Source organism: Microcebus murinus, chromosome 19, assembly GCF_040939455.1.
Source record: "Microcebus murinus isolate Inina chromosome 19, M.murinus_Inina_mat1.0, whole genome shotgun sequence".
NCBI lineage: Eukaryota > Metazoa > Chordata > Mammalia > Primates > Cheirogaleidae > Microcebus > Microcebus murinus.
In genome coordinates, this window is record NC_134122.1 from 30,810,967 (window position 1) to 30,830,319 (window position 19,353).

The 19,353-nt window shown below is 44.4% G+C and overlaps 2 protein-coding genes and 1 pseudogene across 4 annotated transcripts in view; 1 reads left to right on the top strand and 2 right to left on the bottom strand.

The window, feature by feature from the left end:
* POM121C (POM121 transmembrane nucleoporin C) overlaps positions 1–19,353 on the top strand; it is a 57,268-nt gene that overhangs the window by 15,647 nt on the left and 22,268 nt on the right. For 2 of the 3 annotated variants that reach the window (XM_012742196.3, XM_075995370.1), the window contains 3 exons: positions 16,280–17,102; positions 18,582–18,797; positions 19,114–19,272. In XM_012742196.3, coding sequence (XP_012597650.2) covers positions 16,525–17,102; positions 18,582–18,797; positions 19,114–19,272 — 953 coding nt within the window. In that variant the 5' untranslated portion in view covers positions 16,280–16,524. The remainder of the gene's footprint in view (positions 1–16,279; positions 17,103–18,581; positions 18,798–19,113; positions 19,273–19,353) is intronic. The other variant, XM_012742197.3, reaches the window with a different exon arrangement.
* LOC105858810 (dnaJ homolog subfamily C member 30, mitochondrial-like) lies at positions 7,482–11,100 on the bottom strand. The gene is given in 3 exon segments (XM_012742177.2): positions 7,482–8,032; positions 8,035–8,222; positions 11,090–11,100. Coding segments are annotated over 3 exon segments (750 nt in total).
* On the bottom strand, positions 11,775–12,274 carry LOC105858809 (iron-sulfur cluster assembly enzyme ISCU pseudogene; annotated as a pseudogene).

Consider the following 19,353-nt stretch of genomic DNA (forward strand, 5'->3'; position numbering starts at 1 on the left):
TGCTCCATATATTTGAAGCTCTGTTTGTTTGGTGCATACACATCTAGGATTGCTATGTTGTCTTCTCTTTTTTTGTTTTATTTTATGTTTTTTTTAAAAAAATTCTATATGGCCGGGCGCAGTGGCTCACGCCTGTAATCCTAGCACTCTGGGAGGCCAAGGTGGGCGGATCGCTCAAGATCAAGAGTTCCAAACCAGCCTGAGCAAGAGTGAGACCCGTCTCTACTAAAAATAGAAAGAAATTGGCCAACTAAAATATATAGAAAAAGCCGGGCATAGTGGTGCATGCCTGTAGTCCCAGCTACTCGAGAGGTTGAGGCAGAAGGATCGCTTGAGCCCAGGAGTTTGAAGTTGCTGTGAGCTAGGCTGATGCCATGGCACTGTAGCCTGGGCAACAGAGTGAGAGTATGCCTCAAAAATAAACAAACAAACAAGCAAACCAACCAACCAACCAACCAACCTTCTTTTAACCTGTGTAGATCATTATATTTACAGCGACCTCTAGTGAATTTTTCATTTCAGTTAATGAACTTTTAAGCCCAGAATTTGTGGTTTGAAGATCAATTTAGTTTTAAAGTTTTGCAGAGCTATTCTGGCCTGCCCCACTTGTGTGCTACCCAGAGGCCAATCTGAAACCTCAGAGTATTCTACATTATATTTCCATTCTCAAAGCTTTTAGTGTGTTGCTTCTGGTTGTTTTCACACCTGGTCCACTTAAAGGGCACAGCTAGAACTTCATATACATATTTACAATCCTTTTTTCTAGCTCCCCACTGTCTATTTGAGAGGGGATGGGTGCCATCTTTTTATTATTCCATTAGTATAGGTTGTGGATACTCAACACTGCTCTTCCACATAGTCTCTTCAGTGCTTGGTAGGGAAGGGAGAGGTGTCACCTCTGCTTGTACTGGTACAAGGTGAGGAGAGGGAGGGTCAGCAGGGCTTTGTTCCATATTCTCTGTAGTACTTGGGGGGAGGGGAAAAGGTAAGGCTTCTTTCATTGGTGTTTGCCTAAAGGAGGATGGGTATAGTCCAAAGCTGCAGTCCCCAAACCCCAGAACTGGTCTGTGGACTGTTAGGAACTGGCTGCACAGCAAGAGGTGAGCAGCAGGCAAGGGAGTGAAGCTTCATCTATATTTATAGCCAGTCCTCACTCTCACATCACCACACAAGGTCCACCTCCTGTCAGATCGGCAGTAGCATTAGATTCTCATAGGAGCGCAGACCCTACTGTAAACTATGCATGCAAAGGATCTAAAGTGCTCACTCTTTATGAGAATCTAATGCTGATGATCTAAGGTGGAGCTGAAGCAGTGATACTAGTGCTGGGGAGCGGCTACAAATACAGATTATCATTAGCAGAGAGGTTTGACTGCACAATAAATATAACACGCTTGAATCATCCAGAAACCATCCCCCACCCCTGGTCCATGGATAGATTGTCTTCCATGAAACTAGTCCATGGTGCCGAAAAGGTTGGGGACCACTGGTTAAAAGAGTACCATCCTTCAGGGCTGCCCTCTTCCCAGTCATGTAGCTAGAGAGGATAGGCTGTTTTTACTACCATTGGCATTTCTGAGTTTTATATTGCTTTAACACATACGGCAGAATATATATGAGGCAAACTGCCCGAGGAACTCAGTGCTGGGTCAGCCCTTCTTTTCTCCATCTTTCAATAGTTTTTTTTCATACTTGTTCATGTGTTTTAAACAGCGATTTTAGTTGTATTTGGCAAGAAGAATATGGTGAATATACTTAGTCCATATTCTATGAAATTGGAACAACATGGCATTTGAAATTGTTGCCTTTATAAGTTTTCAGGTATTACTTCTTGTTTTAGTAGAAAATACATTGCTCCCATGTGATGAAAAATCCCACCCATTTGTGTGCTGATTATGTCTCATGGTCCCATCCTGTAACAGGCAGTAAAAACCTAACCCCAAACCATATTGCTAAAGAACCCTCCTCTTTAGCCACTCTGAGCCTTTGTACTCTGGCTCATAAGTCCTCTCCAGATCTTTTTCCTCATTTTGTCTGTTCATTTGGGCCTGGTTCTCCATATGACAAACTTTTTCACTCTTCGCTGGACTTGCAGTTGGATTATTAGAGGATTGAATGGACTAATACATGTCAGACATGTAGAAGAGCCTCTGGCACAGAATAAGCACTCATTACATAGTGGACATTTTCTCTTAGAATGTGTACTCCCAGTGTTTCTTGCTGTGTACTGTGAGGAAGCCCCAACTAGCTCGTATGGAGAGACTTCATGGAGAGGCCATGTGTACATGTTCCAACTCACAGTTCAGCTGACGTCCCTTCCGACAGCCAGCATCAGCTGCTATTTATGTGAACGAAGATACGTTTAAATGCTTCTTGTCTCTACCATCAATCACTCCTAGCCTTTGAGTCTTGCTAGCTGAGGCCCCAGACATTGTGGACAGAGACAAGCCAGTTTCACTGGAATCACAGAATTCCTAACAACAATAAAATAATTGTTTTATGGCCGGGCACAGTTGCTCACACCTGTAATCCTAGCACTCTAGGAGGCCAAGGCAGGAGGAATGCCTGAGGTCAGGAGTTCAAGACCTGCCTGAACAAGAGGGAGACCCTATCTCTACTAAAATAGAAAAAATTAGCTAGGCAACTAAAAATAGAAACAAAAAAATTAGCTGGGCATGGTGGCAAGTGCCTATAGTCCTGTCTACTTAGGAGGCTGAGGCAGGAAGATTACTTGAGCCCAGGAGTTTGAGGTTGCTGTGAGCTAGGCTGATGCCATGGCACTCTAGCCCATGCAACAGAGTGAGACTCTTTTTTAAAAAATAAATAAAATAAGATAAAACAATTGTTTTATTTTCACTATGTTTTGGATTGGTTTCTTGTGCAGTTATGAATGTTCTTTGGAACATTCAGCACATTTCTGTTTGAATGCTTGATTTCCTGTTGACTGTATGCTCCTTAAAGGCTGAGACTGTGTCTTGAGTGTTTATTGCTGTATCCCGTATGGCACAAAGTAGGTAGTGTGCAGGGCAAATAGTGAATTAACGAAGGTATTTCTTCTCTTCTTTTAATGTGGGTGACACGCAGTTGGTGTCTGCGTGGAAACAAGCACACACCTGTTTCTGCTTCCAGAGTTGTTTCTGGCCAGCAATTCTGTGCTTACCAGCTTGCTCCATCCCTCCAGGAACCTCTTCTCCCTCCTCACCCTGACTGATCTGTTGGTGAGAGATGCAACTGATTGTTTCTGCCACATTTTTCTTTACTTGCAGGTGATGCCCGTAATGGCACACTCCACCTCAGTAGGGCAAAGGGTAGAAAACGGGAAGAAATGGGAGGCTAGGAATTCCAAACATAAACTTGACTCATTTTACAATTTTGTTACCAACAGTCTTGAGAGAATAAATACAACTCTTAGGTTGTTTGGTATTTTGTCCTTCAGGACAATTCTTTCCTGATAGTGTATTAGATTGTTGAGGTTAACAGCTATAACTGTGCTGTTATAGACAGGCTTCAGGCTGCCCTCTAGTGGAGGTAGCATAATAAAGTCCTACTGTGTTACACCCTGAGACAACCTGGATCTCAAGAACAAAGAAAATTCTAGGGTAGGGACCAGCTCTGTGTCGTTGACTATAAATAGTCAGTGCCTACCATATTGCCTGGCATTTATTAATGCAGCTAATATTTATTGAGAAAACTAACCAACATGAATCATTTTTGAGAACTGGCACTTTTTTTTTTTTTTTTTTTTTAATAGAGACAGGGTCTCACTTTGTTGCCCAGGCTGGAGTAAGGTGGCTGGATCATAGCTCACTGTAACCTCAAACTTCTGGGCTCAAGCACTCCTACCTCATCTTCCCAAGTAGCTGGGACTATAGGTATGCACCACTACGCCCAGCTAATTTTTAATTTTTTTGTGGAAACAGGGGTCTCACTACATTGCCCAGGCTGGTCTTTTTTTTTTTTTTCTTTTTGAGACAAAGTCTCACTCCGTTGCTGGGGCTAGAGTGCCATGGCATCAGACTAGCTCACAGCAACCTCCAACTCCTGGGCTCAAGCAATCCTTCTTCCTCAGCCTCCCGAGTAGCTGGGACTATAGGCCTGAGCCACCATGCCCGGCTAATTTTTTCTATATATTTTTAGTTGGCCAATTAATTTCTTTCTATTTTTAGTGGAGGTGGGGTCTCATTCTTGCTCAGGCTGGTTTCGAACTCCTGACCTTGAGCGATCTGCCTGCCTCAGCCTCCCAGAGTGCTAGGATTATAGGCCTGAGCCACCATACCCTGCCGAGATATATCTATATTGATATTTGTAAAAAACTGAATTTTTATCCACATGCAGAACTGTCCCAAAAAAAAACAACTGAATTTTTTAATGATAAATGCATTTTGTATACCATCTAAGAAATTTTTGCCATTCCCAGAGTTACAAAGATTATCTCTTATATATCTTTCCAGAATTTTTTTTTTTTTTGAGACAGAGTCTCGCTTTGTTGTCCAAGCTAGAGTCAGTGCCGTGGCGTCAGGCTAGCTCACAGCAACCTCAAACTCCTGGGCTCAAGCAATCCTGCTGCCTCAGCCTCCCGAGTAGCTGGGACTACAGGCATGCGCCACCATGCCCGGCTAATTTTTTATATACATATCAGTTGGCCAATTAATTTCTTTCTATTTATAGTAGAGACGGGGTCTCGCTCTTGCTCAGGCTGGTTTTGAACTCCTGACCTTGAGCAATCCGCCCGCCTCGGCCTCCCAGCAGAATTTTATAGTTTTAGCTTTTATATGTAGTTCTGCGATCCATTTTGAGTTAATTTTTGTGTATGGTGGGAGGTAGGGATCGTTCATTTTTTCCAAGTGGTTATCTAGTGTGGGCATTTTAGAACTGTCCATAAATTCTTTGACATTGTCTCCTTTCAAAAAATGGAAACCGATTCCTCTCCCTTTAGGTCTGGGCTGTACTTAAAGACTTGACTTTAGGCCGGGCGCGGTGGCTCACGCCTGTAATCCTAGCTCTTGGGAGGCCGAGGCGGGCGGATTGCTCAAGGTCAGGAGTTCAAAACCAGCCTGAGCAAGAGCGAGACCCTGTCTCTACTATAAATAGAAAGAAATTAATTGGCCAACTGATATATATATAAAAAATTAGCCGGGCATGGTGGCGCATGCCTGTAGTCCCAGCTACTCGGGAGGCTGAGGCAGCAGGATTGCTTGAGCCCAGGAGTTTGAGGTTGCTGTGAGCTAGGCTGACGCCACGGCACTCACTCTAGCCTGGACAACAAAGCAAGACTCTGTCTCAAAAAAAAAAAAGACTTGACTTTAATGAAGCAGAATGTGGTGGTAGTGATGGTTCATAACCTCCAAGATTAAGGTATAAAAGGCATTGTGTCTTCCCCTTGCTCTCTCTTTCCTTTGAATCGTGTGCTCTGGGGGACACCAGCTGCCATGTGGTGAGGACATTCAAGCACAGCTCTGTGAAGAGGTCCATGTGGTCAACAGCAAGCAAGGAAGTGAGGCCTCCTCGAAACAACCGAATGAGAGCTAGACTAGGTGAGGGTTTATCCCTATTTTTAGAAGGATTTTTACACAAAACATTTGAGAGCAAGATTTGCACTCAATAGTATAGCAAACCAGCTCTGGCTTTGTGTACAGCCTAGACTTGGGCCCTCATCCTTGCTGTAGACCTCCTTGCAAGGGTTTTCGCTTCCCACAGCTTTACACCCAGTCCCAGTGCACAAACACTACAGCACCTACAATCTCACAGCCAACCCACTCCCTAAGTCCAGTGACTCAGAGTTAAGAGAGCCTTACTCCTGCAGCTCTGGCCAGGTGATGACCAACTGCTTTGTATGAATTAGAAAGTTAAAAAAAAAAAACCACCTTTAGCCAGATATGCATAAGGAACCTCCACCTTGAACAGCAAGCCTCCTGTCCTTCAGTAGTCCTGTCTACTCCAAACCCCCAAGGTTCCCCCAGCCTCAGGCAGCCTTCTTTCAAGGACTTGTGGGGCCTGTGATGAGCACTGCAAGTTAAACAGGAGCATGGGCCATACTCAGAGGACTCTAGCTCTGCATCTATTGCTCTATTTCTGAGAGGGGATGGGCTGCACAGTTAGGGATGGGGCTGGCAGGTAAAGGGATGACCAGGTGACAGGCACACTGGCCCAAGGATAAACCTGGCCCTACTAGCATCATGTTGTAATCACTATGGATTAGAACTATGGATAAGGCTGAGTATGGTGGCTCATGCCTATAATCCTAGCACTTTGGGAGGCTGAGACAGGAGGATTGCTTGAGCTCAAGAGTTCAAGATCAGCCTGAGCAAGAGTGAGACCCCGTCTCTACTAAAAGTAGAGAAATTAGCTGGGTATTATGGAGTGCCTATAGTCCCAGCTACTTGGGAGGCTGAGGCAGGAGGATCGATTGAGCCCAGGAGTTGGAGATTGCAGTGAGCTATGATGATGCCACTGCACCCTACCCAGGGTGACAGAGTGAGACTCTTGTCTCAAAAACAAAGGAAATTGAACCCCCCTCCCCACTCCCCTTCTTAATATAAAAAAAATTTTTTAAAAAACTATGGATAATACAGTGTGACAGACCTCAAGAGAGCAAATGATTTATTCCTCTGCTGTCATGTCCATAGAGTAACATCTGCAAGGTCACACATCAGATAAATATGGGCACAGGAACTCATTCCTTATGCTTGATGACCTTGTTTTCCCACTCCCAAATGGCACCAACAAAAGGGGGAGTGTAATGTAGGGCTGACCATGGCGGGAGGATTGGCAAACTTTCCACAGATCACATTCATATCCTGGATCAGGTCTCACCTATGGCCTGGGGAACTCACAGAAAGACAAGGTCATTCAACCCCAGACTTTTTCTTTTGGCAGCCAATGATTGGTCACATGGCATGTTTCAAGGTTACAGAGGAGCCCCGGGGTACAAATGTGGGCCAGGAGTGAATAAATCTTGCTCAGGGCTTTACAATAAAGCTAGAGCAAGTGTTCCAGAAATCGACAACATCAGGAAGGCAACCGCTGGAAGCAGGCACCCAGGGATTCCAGAAAACCCTTCACTCCTGGGCTTTCGGGACTCCTCTTTCTTAGGCATCAAAAAGCCTCCTTTTGGCCGGGCGCGGTGGCTCACGCCTGTAATCCTAGCACTCTGGGAGGCCAAGGCGGGTGGATTGCTTGAGGTCAGGAGTTCGAAACTAGCCTGAGCAAGAGCAAGACCCTGTCTCTACTATAAATAGAAAGAAATTAATTGGCCAACCAATGTATATACAAAAAATTAGCCGGGCATGGTGGCACATGCCTGTAGTCCCAGCTACTCGGGAGGCTGAGGCAGTAGGATCGCTTGAGCCCAGGAGATTGAGGTTGCTGTGAGCTAGGCTGACTCCACAGCACTCACTCTAGCCTGGGCAGCAAAGGGAGACTCTGTCTCAAAAAAAAAAAAAAAAAGTCTCCTTTTGTGGAGTAGGGGAGGGACGTGCAGGTCACGGGCTAAGCTGGGCAGGTCGGGGAGGGCAGGGCGTTCCTTCAGACCCCAGTAGAGGTAGACAAACGCAGGCCAAGGGTTCAGAAGACGTGAAAGGCCGTTTACTCAGGGCTGGCTGGGGAAGCTCCCCTTCCCTGCTTTCTCTGATTAAATACGAAAGAAAGCCGAAGACAGCAAAGATTGTGAGGAAAACGACAATGAAAGCAGAGTCTCGGATCTGGTCCCACTGCAAGCCTTTGTTGGCCCGGTCCTCCTGCTGCTTGCGAAGGGCCTCCCGCCGGGCCCTCAGGCGCCGTTCCCGCTCCAGCTGTTCTCCGTAGTGCGCCTGGTAGAAGGCGTCGAAGTCGAACATGGTGCGGTTAGCGCCCGGAGCGCCGTATCCGGCCCGAGAGGCGGCCGGCGGGGGACGGGGAAAGCCGGCGTCCCGTGTGGGCATCTTGGAGGGCTTGACGCCAGGTCCGCGCAGGTCCTCGTCAATGAGCAGACCGCGGTCATACTTGCGACGGAGGGTGGCACTGCCCAGCACCACGTAGGCCTGGGAGATGCGCTGAAGCGCTCGGCGGCCTCGGCGCTCCCCGAGTCGCGGTCCGGGTGGTAGAGGAAGCTCTGCCGGTAGTAGGCGGCCTTGATCTGCGCCTGCGTGGCCGTGGTGGGGACGTCGAGCAGCTCATAGAGCGCCGTGCGCGAGTACGAGGCGTCGCCCCGGGAATGTTGTGAAAATCTCCAGGCCTGCCACAACCTCCATTGGAATGACCGCGACCGCCTCAAACCTCTTTTGCATTTTTATAGGGAAGGGCTGGTGTTTATCCAAGTCTACCTTTTGTTTATCTGCATCTTAATTTCTCTTTCATTTCTGAAGTATAATGTTTTCGGATGTAGAATTCTTGATTGACAGTTTATTCATTCAGCACTTGAAATATATCATCACACTGCCTTCTGGCCTCCATGGGTTTCTTTTTTTTTTTTTTTTTGAAACAGAGTCTTACTCTGTTGCCCAGGCTAGAGTGAGTGCCATGGCGTCAGCCTAGCTCACAGCAACCTCAAACTCCTGGGCTCAAGCGATCCTTCTGCTTCAGGCTCCCGAGTAGCTGGGACTACAGGCATGCACCACCATGCCTGGCTAATTTTTTGTATATATATTAGTTGGCCAATTAATTTATTTCTATTTATAGTAGAGACAGCGTCTGGCTCTTGCTCAGGCTGGTTTTGAACTCCTGACCTCGAGCAATCTGCCCGCCTTGGCCTCCCAAAGTGCTAGGATTACAGGCGTGAGCCATTGCCTCCGGCTCCATGAGTTTCTATGATAAATTAGCCCTTAATCTTACTGAGGATTCCTTACATTTTGCTTTCCAGATTCTCTCTTTGAATGATGCTAAGACAAAGAAATGATAAAATGCCTGGGATGATAGGTAGCCCAATCACCCTGATTCAGTTAATTCACATTGTATGCCTGTATCAAAACATCACATGTACCCTATAAAGATATACAACTACTATGTACCCATAATAACTCTTTAAAAGATTCTCACTTTGGCTTTTGACAGATTGATTATAATGGTCTCAGCTTATATCTCTTAAAAATTTTTTTAGAGATGGGATCTTGCTATATCACCAGGCTGGTCACAAACTCTTGAGCTCAGGCAGTCCTCCCACCCTAGCCTCCTGAGTAGCTGAGACTACAAGCATGAGCCACCGTGCTCAGCTTCAGTGTGCAACTTTTTGAGTTTATTTTACTTGTAGTTTGTTGAGCTTGGAAGTGTAGAGTCATGTCTTTCATAGGATTTGGAAAGCTTTCGCCATTATTTCTTGAAATAGTCTTTCTGCTTTTTCTGTATCTTCTCTTTTTGAAATTCTCATAATACGTGTTTGGTCCACTTGATGGTTAGGTCTCTTAGGCTCTGTTTACTTTTTCTCAGTCTTTTTGTTTTCTCAGACTGAATAATTTCAATGGCCCCATCTTCCTGCTCAAATCTGCTCTTGAAACCTTCTAGTGAATGTTTGATTTCAGTTAATGTACTTTTCAGTTCCAGAATTTCTCTTTGCTTCCTTTTTATAATTTATCTCATTATTGATATTCTCATTTTGTTTGTATATCATTTTCCTGATTTCCTTTAATTCTTTGTATATTGTTTCCTTTAACTCTTAACCATATTTATGACAAGTTTTTAAAAACCTTTGGTAAGTCCAGTGTCTGGGCTTCTTCAGAGATGATGTCTGTCAATTTATTTTGTTACTTTAAATGTGCTGTGCTTTCCTTGTTCTTTGCATAACTTGTGATTGTCATTGAAACCTGGACATTTGAATATTATAATATAGTAACTCTGGAATTTATATTCTATTCCTCCTCATGTTTGCCATGTATGCGTGTGTTTTTAATCATTGGAGGGTATAGCAGTCTTTTTGTCTAAAAAAAGTCTGTTTGTTTAGTGACTTTTCCAAACTGTTTTTTTTTTTTTTTTTTTTTTTTGAGACAGAGTCTCACTTTGTTGTCCAGGCTAGAGTGAGTGCCGTGGCGTCAGCCTAGCTCACAGCAACCTCAAACTCCTGGGCTCGAGTGATCCTTCTGCCTCAGCCTCCCGAGTAGCTGGGACTACAGGCATGTGCCACTATGCCCGGCTAATTTTTTTATATATATATATCAGTTGGCCAATTAATTTCTTTCTGTTTATAGTAGAGACGGGGTCTCGCTCTTGCTCAGGCTGGTTTTGAACTCCTGACCTTGAGCAATCCGCCCGCCTCGGCCTCCCAAGAGCTAGGATTACAGGCGTGAGCCACAGCGCCCGGCCTCCAAACTGTTTTTGCAAAGACTTTTCATTTTCATGTGTGGTCACTGAAATCTCTGATTCTTTTAGCTTGTATTCAGCTAGGGTTTTGACAGATTTCCTTGAATGTGAGGAGCTAAATATAGAAGGAAAAAAACACCTCTCTGAGTCTTTGAAGATGGCCTCTGTGCTGCAGTTTTGCCTCAGCACTTAGCTAGGCCTGCGCTGATCCTAGTGATCAGACCAAGGTGAAAACTTAGGGTCTTGTTCAGGTATTTTCTGAACGTGCATCTTACTCTGAGTATACGTATGGCCTTCTAAATTCCCTCTAATACATGAGTGGTTATAAATGTCCTGATTTCCCAGAGAAATTCTCCCCAAATTTGCAACCTTTAGGAAGTCTGTATTAGTTTTTGAGAGCTAGCATTAACAAAACACCACAGACTGGATGGCTTAACCAATAGAAATTTATTTTCCTGCAGTTCTAGAGACAAGAAGTCTAAGATCAAGGCACCAACAGTGCTGGTTTCTCATAAGTTTTCTTTCACTGGGTTGCACATGTCTGCCTCATTGCTGTGCCCTCACGTGACCTTTTCTCTGTGTGCACACATCCCTGGTACTTCTTCCTTTTCTATAAGGACACCAGTCATACTGGGTTAGGGTCGTACCGTTATGACCTCATTTAACCTTAATTACCTCTTTAAAGGCCCTGTCTCTAGATACAGTCACACTGGGTTAGGATTCAGCTTGTGAATTTTGGAAAATACAATCTAGTCCATAATCTTTTGTCCCAGGCATATGTGGGTTGTTTGTTAGTCTTGCAATGTTTTTGAGCAAAGCCTACCACTTTTCCATCCTCGGTGAGTTCCAGTTTAGGGAAATTGAGACACACACCTATGTCATTCCTGCAGGAAGTCCTCAGACATGTTAGAGCAGACATATACATTCATTTGCAAATAAGGTTTGCCCTGCTCCCCCTGGAACTGTCAGGGGTCCCACACTGGGAATGCAGGCTTCTGTCTTAAAGATTGCTGTCTAGGTGAGGCAAAGGCAAGTAAAAACACCACAAAGCTTTCTTTCCTTTCCTTTTTTTTTTTTTCATCGTCTTATATTCTTTTATTTATTATAATATATATAAGCACATCTGTTTTATGTACAATAACTGGTTCTGTCAAAGAATCACACCAAGGCATTCTACTGGTAATTTCCCCAAAATTAATTCAGGTAAAATTAAGATATTTATGTACTTCACAGGCTATCAAAACTTGAGACTTCATTATTGATTTCAGTTCTGCGGCCACATACACAATTCAAAATATTCATAAACTGGGTTAAGGCGATAAATGTGGGCTGAAAGAAATCGCAGGATTCAGAACAATTAAACTGTGTATTTTGCTCTCATTAGAGTCACAATGTGAACAGCAAACCTTGTGCGTGTCTCAAAGCGCTTTTATATAGTGCCAGGGGCTTCTGACCGTCTGTGACTATGCGGCAGGTGAGCAAACAGCTGACATGACTTGAAGGCTTTGCGAGGGCTCATTTCTTCTCTGCCTCTCCTTTCTTGGGTTCGTTTCAGTTTGTAGTCAGCCAGGGCGGCCTTGATTGCATCTTCAGCCAGCCTGGAGCAGTACAGTTTCATGGGAGGAAGGCAGAGTTCCTTGGCGATGTGTGTGTTTTTGATGGTCAAGGCTTCCTCCACCGTTTTCCCTTTCACCCACTCAGTGGCTAATGAGCTGAAGGTGATTGCGGAGCAGCAGCCGAATGTTTTAAACCTGGCATCCACAATCTTCCCCACTTGGATCTGTAATTTCATTACATCACCACATGCTGGAGCCCCCACCAGTCCAGTTCCAACATTTTTAGATGTCTTGTCAAGGGACCCCACATTTCTAGGATTTTCATAATGATCAACCACCTTCTTGTGGTAGAGCCGAGCCAGAGCTGACAGCTCCCGGGCCGGCAGGTGCGGGCTCCGGAGCAATAGGGCTGAAGCCGCCCGCCTCAGACGGCCCACTCCAGTCGCAGCCATCGTGCCGGCTTGCAACTGAACTATTTTCCAGAGTTCTGGCACAGTGGTTCTAACAGTTACTCCATGCTTTTTTATTTTTTTTTTTTTTTATGTTTTTGTGAGAGTATGGGAACTTGGAACTGCCTACTCTGCCCTTTTGCTGATGACATGCCTCAATTATATTTTTAAGAGATTTAAATAATAAGGAAAAAGTTATATATATATATATTTCAGCTTTTGTATGTCTGAAAAATGGCTTTATTTTACCTTGTTAAAAGATACTTTCACCAGTTATAGAATTCTAGGTTTGTAGTTTTTTTCTTTCAGTACTTCAAAGATACTGCTGTTGTCTTCTAATTTGCACCTTTCCTTTCCTTTCTTTTTTCCTTTCCTTTTTCCTTTCCTTCTTTCCTTTCCTTCTTTCCTTTCTTTTCTTCTTGACAGTGTCTCACTTTGTTGCCTGAGCTGGCTAGAGAGCCATGACATCAGCCTAGCTCACAGCTACCTCAAACTCCTGGGCTCAAGCAGTCCTTCTGCCTCAGCCTCCCAAGTAGCTGGGACTACAGGCATGTGCCACCACCATTCCTGGCTAATTTTTTCTATATATTTTTAGTTGGCCAATTAGTTTCTTCCTATTTTCAGTAGAGACGGAGTCTTGCTCTTGATCAGGTTGGTTTCGAACTCCTGACCTTGATCAATCCTCCTGCCTCGGCCTCCCAGAGTGCTAGGATTACAGACATGAGCCACTGCGCCTGGCCAAAGTCTGCTGTCTCTACACTGATCTCTGCCTCCTCAGCCTGGTGGGATCTCCCTACTCTGCTCAGACTCCAACTGTGTGCACTATAGTTGGGAAATTATCCCCAGGTAAAGGATGTTTCCTTTCTCTCAGGGATCACAGTCTTGTGCTTCCTGTTGTTCTCAGCCTGAAAGTAGTTGCCTCATAAATTTTGTCCATTTCTATAGTTGTTTATGGCCGGAGGACTAATCTGGTACCACTTTATCATAGATGGAAAGATTATTAATTTTCAGCTGTATAGTATTTTACTATATGAATTATACCACTACCGATCCATTCCTATATTGTATTAGCCATTTAGGTGTGTTCAAATGGTCAGTAATATAAATGATGCTTCAGTGACTATCTTTCTACCCAGAAATGGAATTGCAGGTTTATAGGATATATATTTCTTCAACCTTACTAGATATTGCCAAGTTGTTCTCCAAATTGAACTGTTTTATATATCTGCAGTCAGCATATGAAATCCATTTATTCTACATCCTTGCCAAAATTTGATCTTGTTGAATTATTAAATTTTTCTTCTTGTGCAAATGAATGCAAAATGGTATCTTGTTACCTTTCCTAGATTACTAACATATATATACACATGTTAATATATATATCTATGTGTGTGCATATATATACACATGTCTGTATTATTGAGTATTTGGGTTTCTTATTTAATAAATTGCTTTTTTAGATGCAAAGTGTCTTTTTAGAAAATTGGACTTTTCATTATTGATTCTTTGGAGTTCCTTATAAATTCTATTTACTAAGAGGTTCGGTTGTATGTGTTAGAATTGTTTTTTCCAGTCTTGGCTTCTTCTAGATGCATATGTTGTCTTTTCCCATACAAAAGTGTTAAATTTTAATGCAGTGGTATTTATCTATGTTTTACTAAATGATTTGTGCATTTTATATGTCCATCTCTTTATTCTCTAGACACAGGGGTGCCCCAAGGTTCAGCCTATGAACTTCTCCATTTACATTAATTCTTTTTTTTTTTTTTTTTTTTGAGACAGAGTCTTGCTTTATTGCCTGGGCTAGAGTGGGGTGAGGTTCTTGAGGTTCTTTTAAGAACCTCAAACTCCTGGGCTCAAGTGATCCTCCTATCTGAGCCTCCCAAGTAGCTGGGACTATAGGTTCTTGCCACCATGCCCAGCTAATTTTTTGTTTCTGTTTTTAGTTGCCTGGCTAATTTTTTCTATTTTTAGTAGAGATGGGGTCTCACTCTTGCTCAGGCTGGTCTTGAACTCTTGACCTCAATCAATCTCCCACCTCAGCCTCCCAGAGTGCTAGGATTATAGGTGTGAAGCACTGCACCCGGCCTACATTAATTCTTAATAATCTTAGTCTCCTGGCATTTGTACACTGTAGCTCCTCCACTGAATTCCAGTCATATATGATAATTTAAAGGATTCTTGCTGAGCGATACTATGTTTCTGTTTCCTTTATTTTCCAAGTTTCTTGGGAATCTGCAGTCATTTTCTCCATTTCCTCACCTTCCATTCACTGTTGAACCCTCTGCAACTTGACTTTTGACCCACTATTCTACTGATAATAATGAGGTTTTTTCTTAAGCAACGCAGCCCATTCCCTTTTCTTTTCAAATGAAGTCTTATGTGAAATCACAATATATTAAACAAGCAGAATTGCTTTTGGAATGGTTTCGGGAAGAGCTGAAATCCAAACTGCTTGCTTCTCATCTCTCCGAGTTGCTCCAGAGGTATCTATTCTTAGTCATGCCTGCCTTTCCAACCTTACTATTCCTCTAAACACCCTTGTCTCCAGCTATACTGAACTGTTTGGAGACTCTTGCATCGTCATCCTTTCCATCTCTGTGCTTTTGCATAGTGCTTCTTTCACCTGCCTTGAACGTGCTTTTTAGCCCTCTCAGCTCCAGCAGCACCTCCTAGCCTAACTTTACCTTGATCATTCCTTCCTTCTCTTTTTGTGGCTGTTATCACACTTACCACACTGAATTGCAACTTTCTATTTACACATCTTTCTTCCCTACTTAACAGAGCTTCTGAAGATCAGAGACGCTGCATTTTTCCCCCTTAATCTCTTTTCATCAACATTACATGGAATGAATAACTCAATGAATGAATGGCTGAGGAAGCTGAGCTAAGCCAAAGTCAGGATTGGCAGACTACCAGGTTTTCTTGTAACAGCTTTATTAAGATGTAATTTACATACCATACAATTCATAGGGTTGTGCAACCGTCACTGCAATCTAATTTTAAAACACTTTTGTCTCCCCAAAAAACCTGTGACCATTAGCAGTCGCTCTCTATTCCTATTCCCCACCCTCCAATGCACTCTCCAGCCCTAAGCAACTACTCATCTACTTTCTCTGACAGCTAAATATAACATAGGTAAATTAATCACAAATCCTTAAAATCTACCCCAATATCTGGACCATGATGTGAAATTTGGAAGGTAATTGTCCCATGTTATCAATTTGTACCACAGAGACTCAAATTTGGGGTGTGGGCTGGGAACAGTGGCTCACGCCTGGAATCACTGTGATCCAAAACTTAGGGAGGCTAAGGTGGGAGGACTGCTTGAGGCCAGGAGTTTCAGACCAGCCTGAGCAAATAGTGAGACCCTATCTGTACAAAAAATAAGAAAAATGTACCGGTTGTGTTGGTGTGCACCTGTACTCCCAGCTACTTAAGAAGCTGAGGCAGGAGGATCGCTTGAGCCCAGGAGTTCAGGCTGCAGTCAGCCTGCACTGCACTCCAGCCTGGGCAACAGAGCGAGACCCTGTCTCTTAAAAAAAACAAAAAAACAAAAACAGGCTGGTCCGAAGGTAGTGAGTTGTCTCACGTGATTGTTCACAGTCAGTTACAGATTGAACTCCTTGTTCTACTACTTTCCCCCCTCCTCACTACTGCACTTGACTAGTCTTAAAAAAAAAAAAAAAAACACACAAAAACAAACTTGGAGGCCTGAAACACAAGCAGGTTTAATTCGCAATTTATTAGAGCTAGAACCACATTTAATAGGGGTGGTTAATTTGGTCTTGCTTTTCACTATTGCTGTTGAAGTTGATCTCCCTTTAGCTGTTTATACTTTGGCAGAAAACAGTAACTGAAAAAACTCAGGACCGCTGATAGAATTTGTGATAAGGGCCTAGGTACAGTGCCTGGAAGGGAGTTTAGCCCCTATAAAATATCACGGATTAAGAATTACATGAGTAGCAGCTCTCTGGTGCTTTTATTTTTAACGCGATTCTTTCACAGGACCGCCTCCGGATGGGTGCCGCGCGTGTAGCCACGCGGGAAACTTCAAGTACCAGCACTGGGCGTCTAAAGCGCGCAGCATTTTCCAAATGAGGATGGTCTCAGGCGTTGCCGGGCAGTAGCGTTTCCCTTCGCGGTCGCCGCGCCCAGTCGCGCGCGCAGTGACGTACACGGCGCGCCATGACGCAGCGCGCGGCGCGGTGCACGCTGGGATATTTAAGTCTTCTCCGCGGCGCGGAGCCGCGATGTCTCCGGCGGCTGCGGCGGCTGGAGGAGGCGAGCGGCGGCGGCCCATAGCGAGTGTCAGGGCCGGCCGAGGCCGGGGCGGGGGCTGCGGCGGGCCGGCCGGGGCGGCGCTCCTCGGCCTGTCGCTGCTAGGCCTCGTGCTGTACCTGGTGCCAGCGGTGGCTGCGCTGGCCTGGCTGGCTGTGGGGGCTACCGCGGCCTGGTGGGGGCTGAGCCCCGAGCCCCGAGGTTCGCGCGCCTTGTCCTCGCTCGTTCGGAACGCGCGGCGTCGGCGAACACTGCTCTCTTCGCCTCCGACCAAGTCTGCAGTAAACGGAAATCTTCTAGAGCCGCGGACCCTACTCGAAGGACCTGACCCTGCTGAACTGCTCCTCATGGGCAGTTACCTGGGCAAACCTGGCCCTCCGCAGCCTGCCCCCGCTCAGGAGGGCAGGGACCTGCGAGAGAGGCCTGGTCGCCGCCCACCCGCCCGTCTCGCCCGTCCTTCCCCTACCAACCCTCCAACCCATCGTGTCCACCACGTTTACCCCTCTCTCCCCACTCCTTTTCTCCGATCCTCTAGGAGGCCTTCCCACAGGTAAGATACACTGATCTTCGCATGATCCTCCTCTGGATAGACTGGCTTTAAATTGAGGGCTTGACTTTTAAATCGATTTTCTTTTTCATCACATCCAAAGTGGATTTTGTGTGGTTTTGTCCTCTTTGACAAAACCTTGCTGTGTATCAGCCGTCTCTTGATCTCCTCTAACTCTTGAAATGAGATGTTGTGTTGCCAAAGTTATTCCCTTCCACTTCTTAAAACAGCCTGAATTTTAGTGCAGTCTAGATTTAGCAGAATACATAATAAACTACGAAAATATCTCTGGGTGAAAATATCAGTTGTGTAGTATGTTTGGTTATATTTTTGTCTTTGGAACAGTAAAAGAAATTTTATCAACTGCACTCAAGCCTAGGCAACAGAGCAAGACCCTGTCTCAAAAAAAAAAATTATATCACTTAGCAGAGCCCAAAGACGTGTTATCAGAAAACACCTTTTTGATTGATAAAGCTGATCAAAAAAATTTTTGTAAGATACAGGGTCTCACTCTGTTGCCCGGACTGGATTGCAGTGTTGGGATACTAGCTCACTGTAACCTTGAATTCCTGAGCTCAAGGGATCCTCCCACCTTAGCCTCCCCTGTAGCTAGGACTACAGACAGATGCCACCACACAGGACAAATGTTTTTCATTTTTTAAAGAGGTAGCGTCTTGCTATGTTGTCCATGCTGGTCTTGAATTCCTGGCCTGGAGGAGTTCCCCAAAGAGCTGGAATTACAGGCATGAGCCACTGTGCCCAGCCAAGCTGATCAAATTAAAGAACCTTTTTTTTTTTTTTTTTTTTTTTGACAGAGTTTGGCTCTATCATCTGAGCTAGAGTGCAGTGGCATCATCATAACTCACTGCAACCTCAAACTCCTGGGCTGAAGTGACTCTCCTGCTTTAGCTTCCCAAGTAGCTAGGGCTACAGGTCAAACCATCTCACCCTGCCAGGTTTTCTGTTTTTTGTAGAGATGGGTTCTTATCCTTGCTCAGGCTGATCTTAAACTCCTGGCCTCAAGCAATCCTCCCGCCTCAGCTTCCCAGGCTGCTAGGATTACAGGCATTAGCCACCGGACCTGATGTGAGAAGACATTTTGATTTAGTCCCAAAAGCTGAATGATAGAATACAAAAAAATCAGTGAAGATGTCAGATTCCTAATAAATAAAGTTCCTCTCTGCACACCCCAACAACACATACCCTTTTTCCCATTGTAGTTTCACTTGTGTGGGCAGGGTTTTCAATTTCCCTCTCAAATTGTTGAAGTCCCTTGTAGAGACAGCTGTTAAAGCAGCTGTCATTCTCTGCCCTTAGATGGCATAGGGGAAAGTTGCCATAAAAATAATGTGTTCTGTTGCTTAGAAGGAGATTTAAGCTCTCTGGAGGATGTCTGAACTCATGTGGTTCTTTAGCCATTTAAGTTTTCTGGCACTCTTTGATGCTTCTTTGGTTCCATGACATGTCTCCCATTCTCTGCAGGGATTGTGGGACTTTATCAAATCGGTTTGTAATAACACCTCGAAGACGGTATCCGATCCAGCAGGCCCAATATTCCTTTCTGGGGGTACTTCCCACAGTGTGCTGGAATGGTTGTCAAAAGAAGACTGTATTATCTGTTCGTAATTCCAAGATGGTGTGTAGCCCAGTGACTGTGAGGATTGCCCCTCCTGACAGCAAATTGACTCGTCCCACAATGTGAGTATTATTATTGGAAGAATACTATCCCTTTTGTGTCCACTTCATTCTTCTACATTTGTTCCTCTGACAGAACAACTATAAAGCAAAAAAAAGGAAGTAGCAGTTCATTAATGAGAAATCCCAAATTCTAGTAAAATCTTCTCTTTTTCATGTTTTGCCCTTGACAGTAGCTTTAATTGCTAAGAACAGTTTCTGTGAGTCTAACTTATACTTTTGCCTATTGATTAGCTTCTGATTTTCAGTGACTTAAGTCTGTGCCACATGGCATGGTAATTAAAATATCTTACTGCTAGAGTCTTGTTTTTCATTACAGACCAGAGCAGATAATCAGCTCAACACTGTCCTCACCATCAAGTAATGCCCCAGACCCATGTGCGAAGGAAACTGTCCTGAGTGCCCTCAAAGAGAGGAAGAAAAGGACAGTGGAGGAAGAAGACCAAATATTTGCTGATGGCCAGGAAAATAAAAGAAGGTAACAGGCCCAGTAGATTACTAAACAGGGCTCCCATGTGGACTCCTGAGAATTTGATGAAATACGGAGCATTCTCATAAA